General features: G+C 35.1%; 1 protein-coding gene across 7 annotated transcripts in view; it reads left to right on the forward strand.

Moving 5' to 3' along the window:
- CDC42BPA (CDC42 binding protein kinase alpha) overlaps positions 1-15,098 on the forward strand; it is a 174,957-nt gene that overhangs the window by 100,400 nt on the left and 59,459 nt on the right. For all 7 annotated transcript variants that reach the window (NM_001398237.1, NM_001199443.3, XM_046938649.1 and 4 more), the window contains 7 exons: positions 1,645-1,724; positions 2,790-2,956; positions 3,523-3,645; positions 8,042-8,175; positions 9,746-9,988; positions 10,233-10,343; positions 14,705-14,952. In NM_001398237.1, coding sequence (NP_001385166.1) covers positions 1,645-1,724; positions 2,790-2,956; positions 3,523-3,645; positions 8,042-8,175; positions 9,746-9,988; positions 10,233-10,343; positions 14,705-14,952 — 1,106 coding nt within the window. The remainder of the gene's footprint in view (positions 1-1,644; positions 1,725-2,789; positions 2,957-3,522; positions 3,646-8,041; positions 8,176-9,745; positions 9,989-10,232; positions 10,344-14,704; positions 14,953-15,098) is intronic.

Raw genomic sequence — 15,098 nt, forward strand, 5'->3', positions numbered from 1 at the left:
AGAGACAGTGGTTGCATGGAAAAAAATTATATGCGTAATAATGATTGTATGTTAAAAGTGTACATACATTCAAGAGGACAAAACAGTGTTGTTCAGGCAGTCTGATCATGTTGATTTTTAGCTTTTCACTGTTTGATTTAGTATGTTTATTGACATTGGTTTGACATACTTGGATTCAGTTATAATGTCAGTATGGTAGCACACTTGAATTCACATAAATGGCAGGACGTATGTATTTTTTAAACTATTTACTCCAAGATCAGCAAAGAAACAAATTATTTTCAAATTCCTGCATCATTATCAATAGATACGATATTTTAGAACCAATTTAATCCATATGGATGCCTGTGTGATAACTGAAGGCTGTTTGTCATACATACTACAATTATTCATTTAATCTTTTTTAAGTTCTTCACATAGAAAATTTTGTAACTTCACATCTATGAGAAATAAAAACAAAATACAAAGGAAAGGTAAAGAATTTTTCTTTTCCAAAGTGCAGAGTGTAATAATTTATATTTTTATTAACTGTTAGTAGAAAGATGAGGCTTTGGATTTCAGTTTTGTCTCTAGTTTCCAAAACACTCAACAGATTTGATGTATTTTTATGGTCTAGCCATATCATAGGTTTAGTTTTTATTCTGGCAACTCTTTTTTTAGTATGAAGGTCTTTTTTTACTAAAAGATCAAAGTTATGACATAGTGTAGCTGATGCCACCATCAAAAAAGTAAATTTGGATTTCTTTTGAATGCATTCTTGCTCCCTGTTGTCCTGCTGAATTTTACATTGCAGCATGTACAGCCAGTTCCTTTCTTTTTTGCTTGGGTTTGGAAAAGAGTCATTACATTTGCTTATATTTCAAACCTTTTAGCACTTTCAGTGCAGAAAACTTCTTCATAGGAGGTTTCTTTTGACGACCAGTATGTAAGCAGGTATTATACAGGACAGATTGTGAGGCCGCCTCTAGTGTAACAATATAAACCATGCATTTTGGGTTTAAACAGGAAAATTCCAACAGTATACTTAAGAATTTTAGAACTCTTAATGGTTCCAGGAATATAGCAGCAGAGCCATTTTAGCTTGAGGAGAAAACTCAAAGGTTGTCTTGGTTCTTAGTTTTTTGTCTGGTTAGAGTAAAGGAGCACTGACGATAGAAATGTTCAAAACACTAATGGGGTTAGAAAATTTTGTTATATTACTTTTTTCTAGTAAATAACTATTGTTCTCTCCAAATATAGAGAGGCTACACAGAAAAGAGGTTGGTAAATCTACAGGTAATAAGTACTGCAGACTGAAGAGCAGAGAGATGTGAAAAAGAGAATAAAAGATATGCTGTGTGCTCAGAGCTTCTTGGAAAAAGGAAGGCATTAATTGCCTTTTAAAGATTGTTGTATCCTGCTTTTCTCCAGTGGTAACCTGTTTCATTAGAAAAACATTTTCATGCTAACCTGCATGAAATATTATATATAATATATTACATGCTATTATAGATAGACTTAGGTGGTGTGTTTCAAATTTGAGGTGTAGGTAAGGATAACTGAGAATCCAGTTAATGTGATATTGTCAGTAGCAGTTCACACATGATTAAACTCAAAATTTTTTTTAACAGTGAATTATTACTCTCTCAATTATCATTTTTCTAGGAGACGATGCCTCCACCATCACACACTGCGTTTTCTGGTCATCATTTACCATTTGTAGGTTTCACATATACAAGTAGCTGGTAAGTAAGAATTCTGAAATTATCTGTAGGACAGTTACATAATTTCTTGTTTCTCTCTGATACCCACTGCAAACAAATAACTAAATATTGTGGCCTGTTGAGGGGATTAACAGTTTTTATTAACAGGAGATTAACAATTAGTATAAGCTAAAATGCAGTTTGTCCAAAAAGAATGAACTCTCTGCAGGTAAAATGTACATCAGTATAAAGGTCAACAACGATGCACAGAGGAGTTCTGTTGAGAGAGGTGTTCTTCAGACAGTGTAAGAAGTTGACCATACAAGAGTATGACAAAGATAACATTAGATGTGTGGATCCAGAGGGAACTTGGCTCAAAAGAATTAAAAAACTGTTTTATTTCTAGTCATTTAATGCTCTTGTATTTCTAAATGGAAACAATACTTGGTATTTATGCAGCATTTATGTTAATCTCTGCTGCTAAATTAAGCAGTAACAAGAAAGTCCATTACTCTTCCACTAGCAGTTATGAAAATAAATAAATAATGATTACAGCTATTGAAAATCCAGCCATGCTCCTGCAAACACACGTGTTTGATGCTGGTAATGTGAGATAACCCATAGACTTCAAAAGGATTTTTTTACATAAATAGCAAGTGTATGTGATTATATGCAGAAGGAGGGTTTCACAGTATTTTTGATATGTAGATGCCCTGGTTTTCACATGAAAACTTCACACCATTTTTTGTAGTTACTATATTTAAAATGTTTAGAGAACTTCATAAAGTATTTTAAAATAAGCCATTTTTGTAATCGTATAAACTATCCAGAAGGTCACTTTTTGCTTCCTGGCTAACTTGGACTGTCAGTGAAGTTTATTTTTAATCAGGAGAGTTGAAAATACATTGAGATCAGTCATGCTAGGTAAAAATACATTTCTAATAATACTAACCAATTCTTATTTTATTGTATAAATATATTGTATAAGAATTTGCATATAATTCACAATTTAAACAACTTTACTGTTTTTTGTTTTGTTCTGTTGTTTTTAATTTTAAAGCTGACCTGTTGTAAAATCTAATACTGTTGATTTTTTTTTTTTCCCAGTGTGCTTTCAGACCGCAGCTGTCTAAGACTGACAGCTGGACCACCCTCCATGGATCTTGATGCCAACATTCAAAGAACTTTGGAGGACAGTTTAGCAACAGAAGCTTATGAGAGGAGAATAAGACGTCTAGAGCAGGAAAAGCTTGAACTTAGTAGAAAACTGCAAGGTATAAAAAGATACTTCAGTCACTCTTCTGACCTAATTAGCCTGCAGTTCTGTGAAGCACAGTTTATCCTGTGGGAAAAAAAAAAAAAAAAAAAAAAAAACAACAATGCCTCCTGGAATGCCTTGTAGCAGAAAAAAACATCTCTTTATTATTTCTGTTGACAAATTTAACTTTTCAGGCCTTTTTGCCTGAAATATTCCACAATTGCAGTTCCTTATTCCTTGAATTCCAAACATGCTGACTCTGCACTACATCTAAAAGAACTTAATTTGTCCACCTGACAAATGCTGAAAAATTGACACTTAGCCATTCACAATTTTAAACTGTAGAATCCTAATATGTACATATGTATAGTTTTTTAGAGGAGTAAGCCATGGTCTTGCTGGGAACAGGGAAAGGTTTTTTGATTTAAGCTTATGTGTCTGTGAGTTAGGTGTTAACATCTGGGATATGGCCTTACAAGCATACATCTAACATGCTGCAGTACAGGGTTTTTTGTTATATGTTCATTTATCAGTAACATCCTTCTGACCACCTCTGTCCCTGTCTCTTGCCTCTCTTTCTAGAGTCCACTCAGACAGTCCAGGCTCTTCAGTATTCAACAGTGGATGGCCCAATTGCAGCAAGCAAAGATTTAGAAATTAAAAGCTTAAAAGAAGAAATTGAAAAGTTGAAGAAACAGGTAACAGGTAAGTTATTAACATAAAACCTGTAACAGTAAGCAAAAATTGTGAGTTTTTTTCCTCTAAGATAACGCTTGTTTTGTTTTCCTTTTTTAGAGAATTTCCCAGTTTCCCTTCACTTGTAGTGCAACATTTTCTTCAAATTCAGCTTAATGCTCAGTACTTCAGTAATTCTTATTACAAGAGTGAAAGGAAGTTTAAGTGACTTCTGCTGTTATTATTAGTGGTAAAGTTCTATTGGATTCTAAGTGTGGTATTGCTAGTTTACAGGGATGTGATCAGGCACTACCTGAGAATTTTCATTTGTATTACCTTGGTTTTTTTCCCCTCAACAATGTAGTACAAGAGCAGATGGAGCACTTTTTTGTTTATTTTTGCAGTATCAAAAGTTATTGTTGTCCTTTTACAAGTCAGTCACTGTAACATACCTTAGTATTTCTTGCTTTGTATGCAAAAGGTGAGGTGGTTTCTGGAGGTGAGGAAGGTGTTGATTCTTGATTATGGAAGTAAACATGAGAAGTAAAGACATTCGTAGTTTTTTTGCAGTTTGTCTGCAAAATGCTTGTGTTGTGGTTTAACCTGGCAGACAGCTACACACCACACAGCTATTTGCTCACTCCCCACCCCTGCAATGGGAGGGGCCAGAAAGTTGAAAAGACAAGTGCAATAACTCCTGGGTTGAGATAAGAACAGTTTAATAAGAAAGAAGGAAAGAGGGAAAAGAAAAAAAAAAAAAAAGAGATCAACAACAAAGCAATAACAAGAATAAGGTAAGCAAGTGATGCACAATGCAGTTGCTCACCACCAGCTGATCACTGTCCAGTCAGTCAGCAGCAGCAGCTATGCCCTGGACACCTGCCCCACTTTATTTGTTCTGCATGACACTGTATGGTATGGAGCATTCCTTTGGCTCGTTTGGGTCAGCTATCCTGGTTCTGTTCCATTCCAGCTTAGTGTGCTCCTGTAGCCATCTCTCTGGCAGGGCAGCACAAGCTGCTGAAAACTTTTTGACTTAGTGTAGGCGCTGCTCAGCAACAACTAAAACATCTGTGTGTTATCCCCATTATTCTCATCCTAAATCCAAAACAAAACACCATACTTGCTATTGGTAAGAAAATTAACTTTATCTGAGCCAAAAACAGAACAACCTGATGGACAGATCTTTTTTTATTTTTTAAGTATCAATGGATTTTTTTCATTATCTCCTTTTTTGCTGGATTTTGTTTTGAAACTTTGATCATATTCTTGGAAATTAAGTTTATTTTCTGATACATAAGTTTGTTACTTTGACAAATATGATTTCTCTTGTCAACCTAGATAGGAAAATATCTGGATTTTATGTGGGGAAAAAGTCAGACATGGGTGGTGGTTAATTAATCTCTAGTTATATGCCCATAGGTTACCTGTGGCAAGGGAAAACCCAGTGAGAAAGGCTCAAGGGAAAAGCTGACTTGGTTTGTGCTTGTGAAAAAACTTTCTGAAAGTGTCAGAAATGCCAGCAGGGACACCCATAGAAAGAAGAACTTGAATTTAACTTCTGAATATTGGTGTGTTTACTCTCTGCTGCTGTGTTACGGGGCAGAAGCACACTATGAATTGCAGATCGAAGTGCATAGATTATATATTGCTAAAATTAGGTTGTATGAAAGAGACTGTGTTATAGATGTGCAATTGGACAGCTTCTCTGACATGTTCTCTGACATTTTTCATCGTGCCTTACATATTACTTTTGAATGTGAACATTGCTTAAGTAGCTTAGGGAGGATCTCACCAGGCCCTATATAGATGCTGTGTCAGGACAGTTGTTTTTCTGAAACTTCTTTCCAGTTCCTTCCTGTACTTGCTGCTGTAATGATGAAGGAACGTCATTGGAAATCTCTATTCTGAATCAGTTCTCAGCTCTGTTTTTTGTTCCTTAGGACCACAGAATAGCAACATCTGTTAGAACAGCTTTTGCAGAGGACCAGCTCCTTAGAAAAGTGGCAGTATCAGCTTTAAATTGTATTTTGCTCTTGATTTAATGAGCTGCAGCTCATATATTAGTTCATTCTTGCAGGTATTATTCCCTTTCTTTGGGAATGAAAAACAAAGAAAGTTATGAAACATTTTTGAACACAACTGATAACCATTTCTGCATATAAAAGAAGTCAATTCTTCTAAAGAAGAACTGGTAAAGGCAGTTAACACTGAGTAGATGTCCCCATAAAGTGTTTTCTCTTTCATACCACATACATATTTTTATATTTGGTTCTACAAAACACACATGCCTTTGATTTTGGGGTTGGAAGTGAAAAATGTGTTCAAATAAAGAACATACAGTCATCTAATCCATCCAGTCACTTTGTAACTTTTCCAGTATATGCTTGAATGCCTTCACTGGTCCAGACAATATATTCAACAGAAGGCATACATCTGTGCCTTGAGTTTTTACTAATACAAGGTAATTCGATAAGGTTGGAAAAAGAGAATGTTTTACTTAATCTTATGGATTTGTGGTGTTTTGGTTGGTTGGTTTGTTGGTTGTTTTGATGTTGTTGTTTTTATGAGATAGATATTAAAACCGATTATGAGATAGATATTAAAACTAATTAAAACTAACTACAGAAAAGAGACGCAAACCAGATGATGATCCTGTCTGAATTCCAAGTTCAATGGAGCTAGCTTCAGACTTTCTGGATGGCCTTCCAAGCCTAGATCTCTTGAACTTTAAGAAGGTAGATTTGAGGTGCAGGGCTGAACTTTATAGTTTGGGCTTATCTCTTGAGCATTTAAGTGCAATGCAGTAACTTCCTACAGGGAATGTTTGTATATATTAGCTAAGGTGTTAGCAAAAACTAGGGTGATTAGACAGAAAATTGCTGTGTAGTATTCAAAGTTACAACTAGCTTTAATCTTTTTTACTGCCTTATTTCGAACTGTAGGTGTAAACAGCCATTTGAAAAGGTAACAAAAATAATGTGAAATTGTGTCAAATTCAAGATTGTAACAAGGGGAACCTTAGAAAAATACAGCATTTTTTTGTCTGTATGGTTTTCTGTGGAATGACGCTAGCCATATGCTTCCACTTCTTGAGGTCAAAGTTGTATTTTTTTGTTCAGCAAGTTACATAGGAGAAAACTTTGAGGAATCTTTAACATTGCCAGATATATAAAGGGCAGCAATAGAGGAAGAAAGTAGAGCTATGGAACAAAGTAGGTCATGCACAGAAGAGAGATTTATCTTGGCTCAGCAGGGCCGTATATAAACTTTTTTTTGCTGGTGACTTCAGAGAAGCCTACATAAGGGAGGCAGTTAATAATTTATAGCTCTGAGCTACATCTCTTATTTAATACACTCTTTTACGTTTCTGAATAAGAGTCAATGAATTAAAACAATAACCAATATTTGTATGAGGACAAGATAATGGTGTTCTTTTCCTTTTAAAACTCTTCTGTTTCAGAAATTGCAACTATTAGAAATGTATTTTTCTGTTTGACTTCTCTGAAAGCCAGTCTCTTAGGGGAACATTCGTGAAAATGTAGTAAAAAGCTCGTATTAAGAGTATAGATGAGTTACTGGTCTGTGGATAAATGTGTAGTATGAATTCCCATTACAACTGAAATCAAAGGCAAAATGTCTGCAGGTTTCATAGAACTTAGAATTAACCCACTTTCACATGTATCTAGCTTTCAGTATCTGTTTTTGAGTGAAATCCCAGAAAGAAAACACTAATTAGAATTTTCAGTTTTCTCTAGTATTTTATGGATTTCAACTTTTTATGTCAGAGCATTTGAGAGTATTTATGATGTTACTTATCTCTGCCTTAGTAATGCGTTTTCTAAGTATAATTGACAGTAACAAACTGGCTATAGTAGTTTTTTTGTGTTTATAGTAGTAACAAAGCATATCACATAAATACAAATGGTTTTCACACTAAAAATAAGTAAAATCTTCTGAAGTTAATTTTAAGTCTATCAACTGGAGAACCTTTGCCAGCTCTTGAGTGGCCCAGTATTTTTGCTGGCTCTTTCTGGCGGAGTTTGTGTAGATGAAAGAGACTGCTTATAATTAAGATAAGGTGTAATAAAATGGACATTTCATCACAGTGCACGCAAGTCAAATGCTTAGGTCATGTTGAAGTGCAAAATAGAGTTATGTGTATGCTTGATGGTTACATTATAAAAAGACAAGTTGTCATTTTCTGTGTTGCATTATAGTAATCTGTGACCTTCTGTTCTATTCTGCTAAGAACAAATAGAACATTTGAAACAACTTACTCCCTGTTCTGAAACCAGATAAGAATTGCTTTAGTTTGTGGTTGAGACAAGAATAAATACCAAAGGGAGGTTTAAAGCAGCTAGACAGTGCTATTGTAGCACTCCTTAAAATATGCTTTCTCCTTAAAATATGCTGCTTTTTCTAGATTCTGGACATCTAGAACAGCAACTTGAAGAGGCCAGCACTGCAAGGCGGGAGTTGGACGATGCTTCCAGACAAATAAAGGCTTTTGAGAAACAGGTTAGAACACTGAAGCAAGAGAGGGAAGATCTTAATAAGGTAAAAGTGTTTTGTCAGTGACTATTCTAAAACCTAAAGACTATTTTTATGCTTTAATTTCGATTAAAATAACTTTAAGATATAAAATTAATGAGTAGATAATAAATGTGTAATGTGACCTACTTTGCTTTCTGACTTGTTTTAAGACAAGGACACTGTTTGAAGCATTTTGTGTATGGTTGTTGGGTGGTCCTGGGTGACTAATTCCAGATAATAAACTACACCGCGATCCAAATTTGGAATGGCTGCAAAGAAAGTTTTGTAGTATTAAACTAAGGTGATAATTATAGTGGTTAAAAGATGGAGAAGAACGATTCCAGACAAATAATTTAATTTGAAGTATGAGTGAGAGTGTAGCAGGGAAAAAATGCTGAGAATTTGCTATTAGGGATGTGGCATGGAAGCATTCCAAGAAGAGATGTGAAAAATTTCCCAAATATAAAGATTTGAAAAGTGATTTGGAATAACTACAGTAACAAATGCTGACTTTTTTTTTCTATCATTGATTCCTCATTCTTAATTTAGTGCATACTGCCTTCCATGCCTATTTTGTGTTCATGATTGAATCATATTGAAAACAGAATCAGATACAAAATACATTAGGCTTTCTGTCATCACAATCTGTATTAGCCCAGTATTTTAGAGTCCACATTCAATGTTGACCTGCCATCTGTATTTATCATTGTTTCTTTTAACTCATAAGGTTCTTAAAGTCTTGAGCACTGTCAGCTTGTCTAAGAAAGACCATTCTGAAACAATGTACAGTGATTAGGACATCTTTTAACAACCTTCAGAAATGCTGTTAAATTTGTATAGGTGCCAAATATTCTTTCTTCCTCCTGCCTTTCTTTTCATCCTCAGACTCACTTTTCCTTCCTTCTTTGTTCAGCTCTGTTTTGGCTGAACATCATTAAACCATATAAACTGCTGTGGTCCTTCATTCATAGTATAGTAGCACAGATCTAAGAATATTTTGTGAAAGGTTTACACCGTAGAAGTGGCAGTGTTCTTCATGTAGGTTCTTGTGAAAGGGTAATTATCATTTACTATTGTTGAACACAGTGTTTTGTGTTACCTGAAACATTCTGTAATATTTTGTATTGTGGTACAGTGTGTGAAAATCATAATTGCCACGTACACATCAGTTCTCTGAAGCTTCAAAAGCAGAAGTCCTCACATACGAGAGTTTTCCATTCAACTAATGAAAAAAACTGTTAATTATCATTATTTATCAGTTGAGTACTCTTTGTTGATTCTTAAGTAGTTCATGGAAAAACTAGGCAGATGAAGTTTTTTCAGACAGCAAGGGTTTTTTATATTTTAGTGTGAGTGCTTGTATTGAACCTATAATAACGGAGCAAATTCAGACTTTGTGTAAGTTTATGCAGTTTAACTGACTTCTGTAGTAAAATCTGATTTATAGGCACACGCAGTCTGTATTGTGGAAGCATTTATCAACATAAATGAGTATCTAGTTTCTCATTACTTTGGAGAAGTTTTAGATGCACATCCAGAGAATTGGCCTTGCAGCTTTCTAGGTTTATTACTTAATTCTTTTTTTAAACTGTAGGAACTGGCAGAGTCTAGTGACAGATTAAAATCTCAAGCCAAAGAGCTGAAAGATGCACACAGCCAGCGGAAATTGGCAATGCAGGAGTTCTCAGAGATGAACGAGCGGCTGACAGACTTGCACTCTCAAAAACAAAAGCTTGCCCGCCAGCTCCGAGATAAGGAAGAAGAAATGGAAGTGGTGATGCAAAAAGTAGAAAGTTTAAGGCAAGAGTTACGCAGAACAGAGAGACTTAAAAAAGAAGTAAGTAGTAAGTTTAGAATTTATGAAATAGTAGTTATATGTAAGGTTTTCTGATGAAATATTTTTTTAATGTTGTTTGTAAATCTTTTAAATTTTTCTTATTTCAAACGGTACCATTTTTGTTTTATAAGAATTTGAAGTGTCCAGTTTGTGTTGAAGTTGTGTCTCTCTTACTGAAAATCATAAATAGGTTTGGAAAAAATGTAAGAACCCTGCCCATTAATAAATGCATGTATTTTTGTAGCTGGAAGTCCAAGCTGAAGCTGCGGCTGCTGAGGCATCCAAAGACAGGAAATTGCGAGAGCGGAGTGAGCAGTACTCTAAGCAGCTGGAAAGTGAAGTAGAGGGGCTAAAGGTTAGTCTGTCCTAACATGAGCACCTGTAAACGTAGCAGACAGCAAGCACTGGATCTGTTTGATTGCTTTCAGTAGTAAGAGAAAAAGATATTGTCAGTTTGACACTTTGGTTGGTGCTGAATACTGATACAAACATGAATTGCATTATTGTCCAGAAGAATTAACATTTACCTACTGCAGTTTTCAGACCACTGTATTCACTGCATACTGAAGAGTTTCTCAATAATCTTTTTACCAAATTGCTTCAGGTATTTGTTTAACTGTTAAAGGCTTTGTTTAGTGTAGAATGGCTGAATATTTGAAGATAAACTTAAAGCCTCCACAGGCTTCTTTGTAGGTGTTTCATGTACTGTATTGTAAATGAAAAGAAAGGTAGGTTTCTCCAAAATGTAAATCAACTGATGTAGTTGTAAAGGAAAAGTTTGTGCTTTTAGATTGCTCACACATATATACGTTTTTTTAGGAATAGAAATTTAAATGAGCCAAGAATGTTAACTGTTATTTTTTTCTGTGCTTTAGCATTATATACAATGCTCTAAAGAATTTTCAATGCTCTAAAGACTTTCTCAAAAACTGAAGGGGAAGGTTTTTTTTGTTTGTTTCTGTGTTGGGACTGTTGTTCATATACAGCAAAATGCTGTTCCTGGGATAAATCTTTTTTTTTTTTGTACGAAATATCAAGTTAGGACTATTCTGGTCTTAAATCACATGAATAATAGCTTCATTATTAGAATTCTGTGGAACATTTGTCAACATTAAGTCACTGCACAGAAGGTTGTTTTGTTTTGATCACGTATTCTTTTATTTTGTCTTCCTTCCTTAAATGAAAATAAGGAAATCCATTCATCATGAAATATGAATTTTTGGAGCTCCTGATACTGTGAATTCAGATTGTTGTCTGAAAATTAAGATATATTTGTTCTGCTTTCATTAATCTTCACCATCCGGAGTTTGTATATCAGTATATCCCTCTCAGACATGAGAGGAATTTATGGGGGATCTACTGAGAAAAGATGGTAATTTGATTTGCAGCAACAAGGCTAGTTTATCAGAATAGGAAAGGGAAATTGTAGCTTTATTTTAATCAGATATGGTAATATAGTAATACCTGCAGATGCACAAATACTATCTACAAATATAGTACAAGAATACTTACGGATGTCTCTCTGCTCTTCACCTGTTGACAGGCATATTTATTGGTATTTTTATGGCACTGCATAGATTTGCTAGAAAATCTTACCCTTCCTATTTACTTCAGTAAACTTCTTTACCCACCTTTGGATATATACTGAGCCAAAATTCTGCCCAAATCCCAGTGCTTTGCACTTCTCATCTGCTGGCTTTAGCACTATAGAGACCCAAATCAGGTGTAGATTCAATGATGCAGGTGAAGTTCGGATAGCATAGATAGAAGCCCCAGTTCTTAAATGCAGGAAATACTACCAACACATATATTTTCTTTCTGTTATTAGATATTTTAAGTATCTTCATATGCTAGAATTTCAAATAAGCACATTCACCCAGGCTGATTCTGCGCTGAAAAGAACTAATTACGTAGAGTCTGTTTTCATGACTAGGTGATTCTAGTGCTAATTTGTATGGCTGCTTTTTTAATTATTTATTAAATTTGTAAGTTCATTTCAAGCAAACTTAGACCTCATTCTGTATGTTAAAATTTTAGATTGCATACTGAAAATGAAATTATTTCATTCTTAACTGAGCAATAGCAAATTATTAAATTGGTAGGAATAATGTAGTAATCTAAATAAGTGATAATTGATATAAATTGTAAAAAAAATATATAAAATTGAATCTTTATTAATACGCTGCATTTGGCAAGTATTTCTACCATAAACTGCTGTAAGTATCACAATCCTAAGTTTCTTCATATTCCTAGCATAGTAAATTATCATTACCATCTGCAGAATGTAAGATACAAATCTTGAAGCAATACATAATATCAGAGGCTTATCACATTAAAGCCAAGCCAAAAGCCTTCCAAGTTTTTTACTAGTATGCTTGTTTAATATTAGATTGCTTAGATAGTAAGTTCTTCCATGCCATCTGATATATTATTGCAATATTTAATGATTATTCTACAAGTACAAAACTTGATGTCTGTTTCGTTGCAATTACAGAATTCATAGTACGTGATGCACATGTCAAGCCATATAGTCTTATTTACAGCGCTGCTGTCAATTTGCACTTAGTCAGCTATATAGGTGCCAGTGAAAGAGCTGCTGTGTGGTGCCTATATTGTTTGTGTGTGCCTGTGAGAGAGGGAGAGAGAGGGAAGAATTCCTGCACTGAGTTATGGCATCTGTCTATGTGCCAAATGATGCATTATGTCTCATTTGCACTATTTATCCACTTGAAACAGGCATGTATGAAAACATCTATTTGGAATTTGTGCTTCCATCAATTCAAAACATGTTTTTTGTTTCTTCTGTTACTCTAGTTCTGTTAGCCATTGTACAGTACCACCCAGCTCTCTCTTCTGCTGCAGCATGTGTTTTATCACAGAATTGCAGGGGTTAGAAAGGACCTCTGGTTGTCACTGAGTCCAACCCTCTGCTAAGGCAGTTCCCTACAGCAAGTCACACAGGAAGGTGTCCCAGCGGGTCTCGAATGTTCTCAGAGAAAGGGACTCCACAACATTTCTGGGCAGCCTGTTCCAGTGCTCTGTCACCCTAAAAGTATCAAAGTTTTTCCTCACATTTGTATGGAACTTGCTGTGTTCCAGCTTGTGCCTGTTGTTCCCTGCTTTGCTGTTGGGCACTACTGAAAAGCAGGCCTCAGGCCCCAGCAAGGCCTAAACAGCCATGGCTGCCACAGCCTCGTGCCCACACAGCTCCTGCATGGCTCCCTGGTGGCTCTGGGAGTCTGCTCGCTTTTTTAGTTTTTCACCCAATGGGATCTTTTAATTGTGAAATAAGATGTGAAAAACCACTAAGACCATGATATTGCAGACAAACTTTTTACATGCTCCATTGATATATATGTGTAGGCAATTTAGCACGTTGAGCAGTAAAAAGCAAGTTCAGTAGTTGACTACGTGTGCATGAAAGAAAATTCCTTCCTCTCTGAACCATGTCCATTTAGTATGGCATCTTTTTTTTCTGATTGACCATTCTGCATCAGAACAGCAGGATTTTGTTCTTTGATCAGAACAGGTGGCCATTTTGATGAGGGTAAGTTAGAGAAAACCATGAGGTAGCAGCATGTATCTGGCTCATACAGTTAGGGGTTTTTACAGTGTTAGGCTGACACAAAGAGCAAGTCCATTTTCTCACAGAATTCATCGTAATAGTAATTCGGATAACCTGAATTTTTTCAGTGACTTTTAGTTCTTGAAATCTGTTCATGCATCAGCAAAGTAAACTAAGGAAAGTTATGTTTACTTATGGTAAGAATGAAGTTAGTTAAAAAAATATTGTGGAACCTACAAGTGTGAGACAGTTGTTGTAAGGAAGAAGGTTTTTCAGTTGTCTGCCATTTCTTGAAGCAGTCTTTTTATTAAGTAATTTGCTTTATTTATTTAGACTACACTTCCTTTTGTATTAAAATTAGAAAAAAAAGTCCAAACCGAGTTATACATGTATTTACATTAAATGTAAATTTATCTACATTTCCATATTTGGATTTCAGTGCACATGTAACCCCATGATCTCAGTTTGTCCTGTTACAGCAGGACTTTGAGCTTAGTGAGTGCACATTTGATACAAATGTATACGTGTCCTTAAGCAATGTGTAAAGACTGTTGAAATGCCACATCTCACCAAGAGAGCTTTGCAGCTGTGAAAAGTGAAGTACTCCTACTGTTTAAAGCTTGTTTTTCCCGTTAATCTGCTGTGATGTGAATGGTCAGTTTAAGCAAAATAGGTCAGGTTTTCCTGACTGATGCAATCCATACAGTGTTTTTGTAGCTAGAATTCAACCTTTGTATAGCTTTTCCACAAATTATTTGTGCTTTCAAATATATTAACTATATGTCATTGTTCTTTTTCTACATTCCTTAAAGTCTCTCAGTTCTGTTGCTGTGAACTGGATGAGTGGGAACATGAAAGTCTTTCAATGCTGCGGTCACTTTCTGACCGCATGTCAGGGGAGTCAGAACGTGGCATGTGGTGTTTAAAGTGATGATTTCCATGTTTTGAAAACTATTACTACATTTAAATCACAAAATGATAAAAGTACAGTTCAGATTTATGATTAACAAATTTTCAGAAAAATTTAGATACATGTTTTTGTGTAAAGTCTGTAATGGGATATTATCTAAACACAGACTTAAGAGTATTGAGTTCCTGCTAAGCATTGTTTTCAGCATTCTTGAGTGCTAACTTGGAGCTTCTTGTTTTAGCAAAAACAGATTGGTCGCTCACCTGGGGTAAGCAGTATAGAACACCAGCAAGAGATCACTAAATTAAAGGCAGACCTGGAAAAGAAAAGTGTTTTCTATGAAGAGGAACTATCTAAACGTGAAATAATGCATGCTAATGAAATAAAAAGTCTGAAGAAGGAACTACGGGATGCAGAGAGCCAGCAGCTTGCACTTAAGAAGGAGATCATGATTTTGAAAGACAAGTTAGAGAAAACCAGAAGAGAAAAGTGAGTATTTTATGGAATAAAATAAAAAAAAACTGAGAATATCTTTCTAAGGCTCCTATTGTATTTCCTGACGCAGTATGATTTCCTTAATTGGAGTGCAGGCAGGTTGGATTTTGGCTGAGCTAATTGTGTGACTGAAAGTAAAG

The sequence above is a fragment of the Gallus gallus genome, chromosome 3 (assembly GCF_016699485.2).
Source record: "Gallus gallus isolate bGalGal1 chromosome 3, bGalGal1.mat.broiler.GRCg7b, whole genome shotgun sequence".
Taxonomy (NCBI): Eukaryota; Metazoa; Chordata; class Aves; order Galliformes; family Phasianidae; genus Gallus; species Gallus gallus.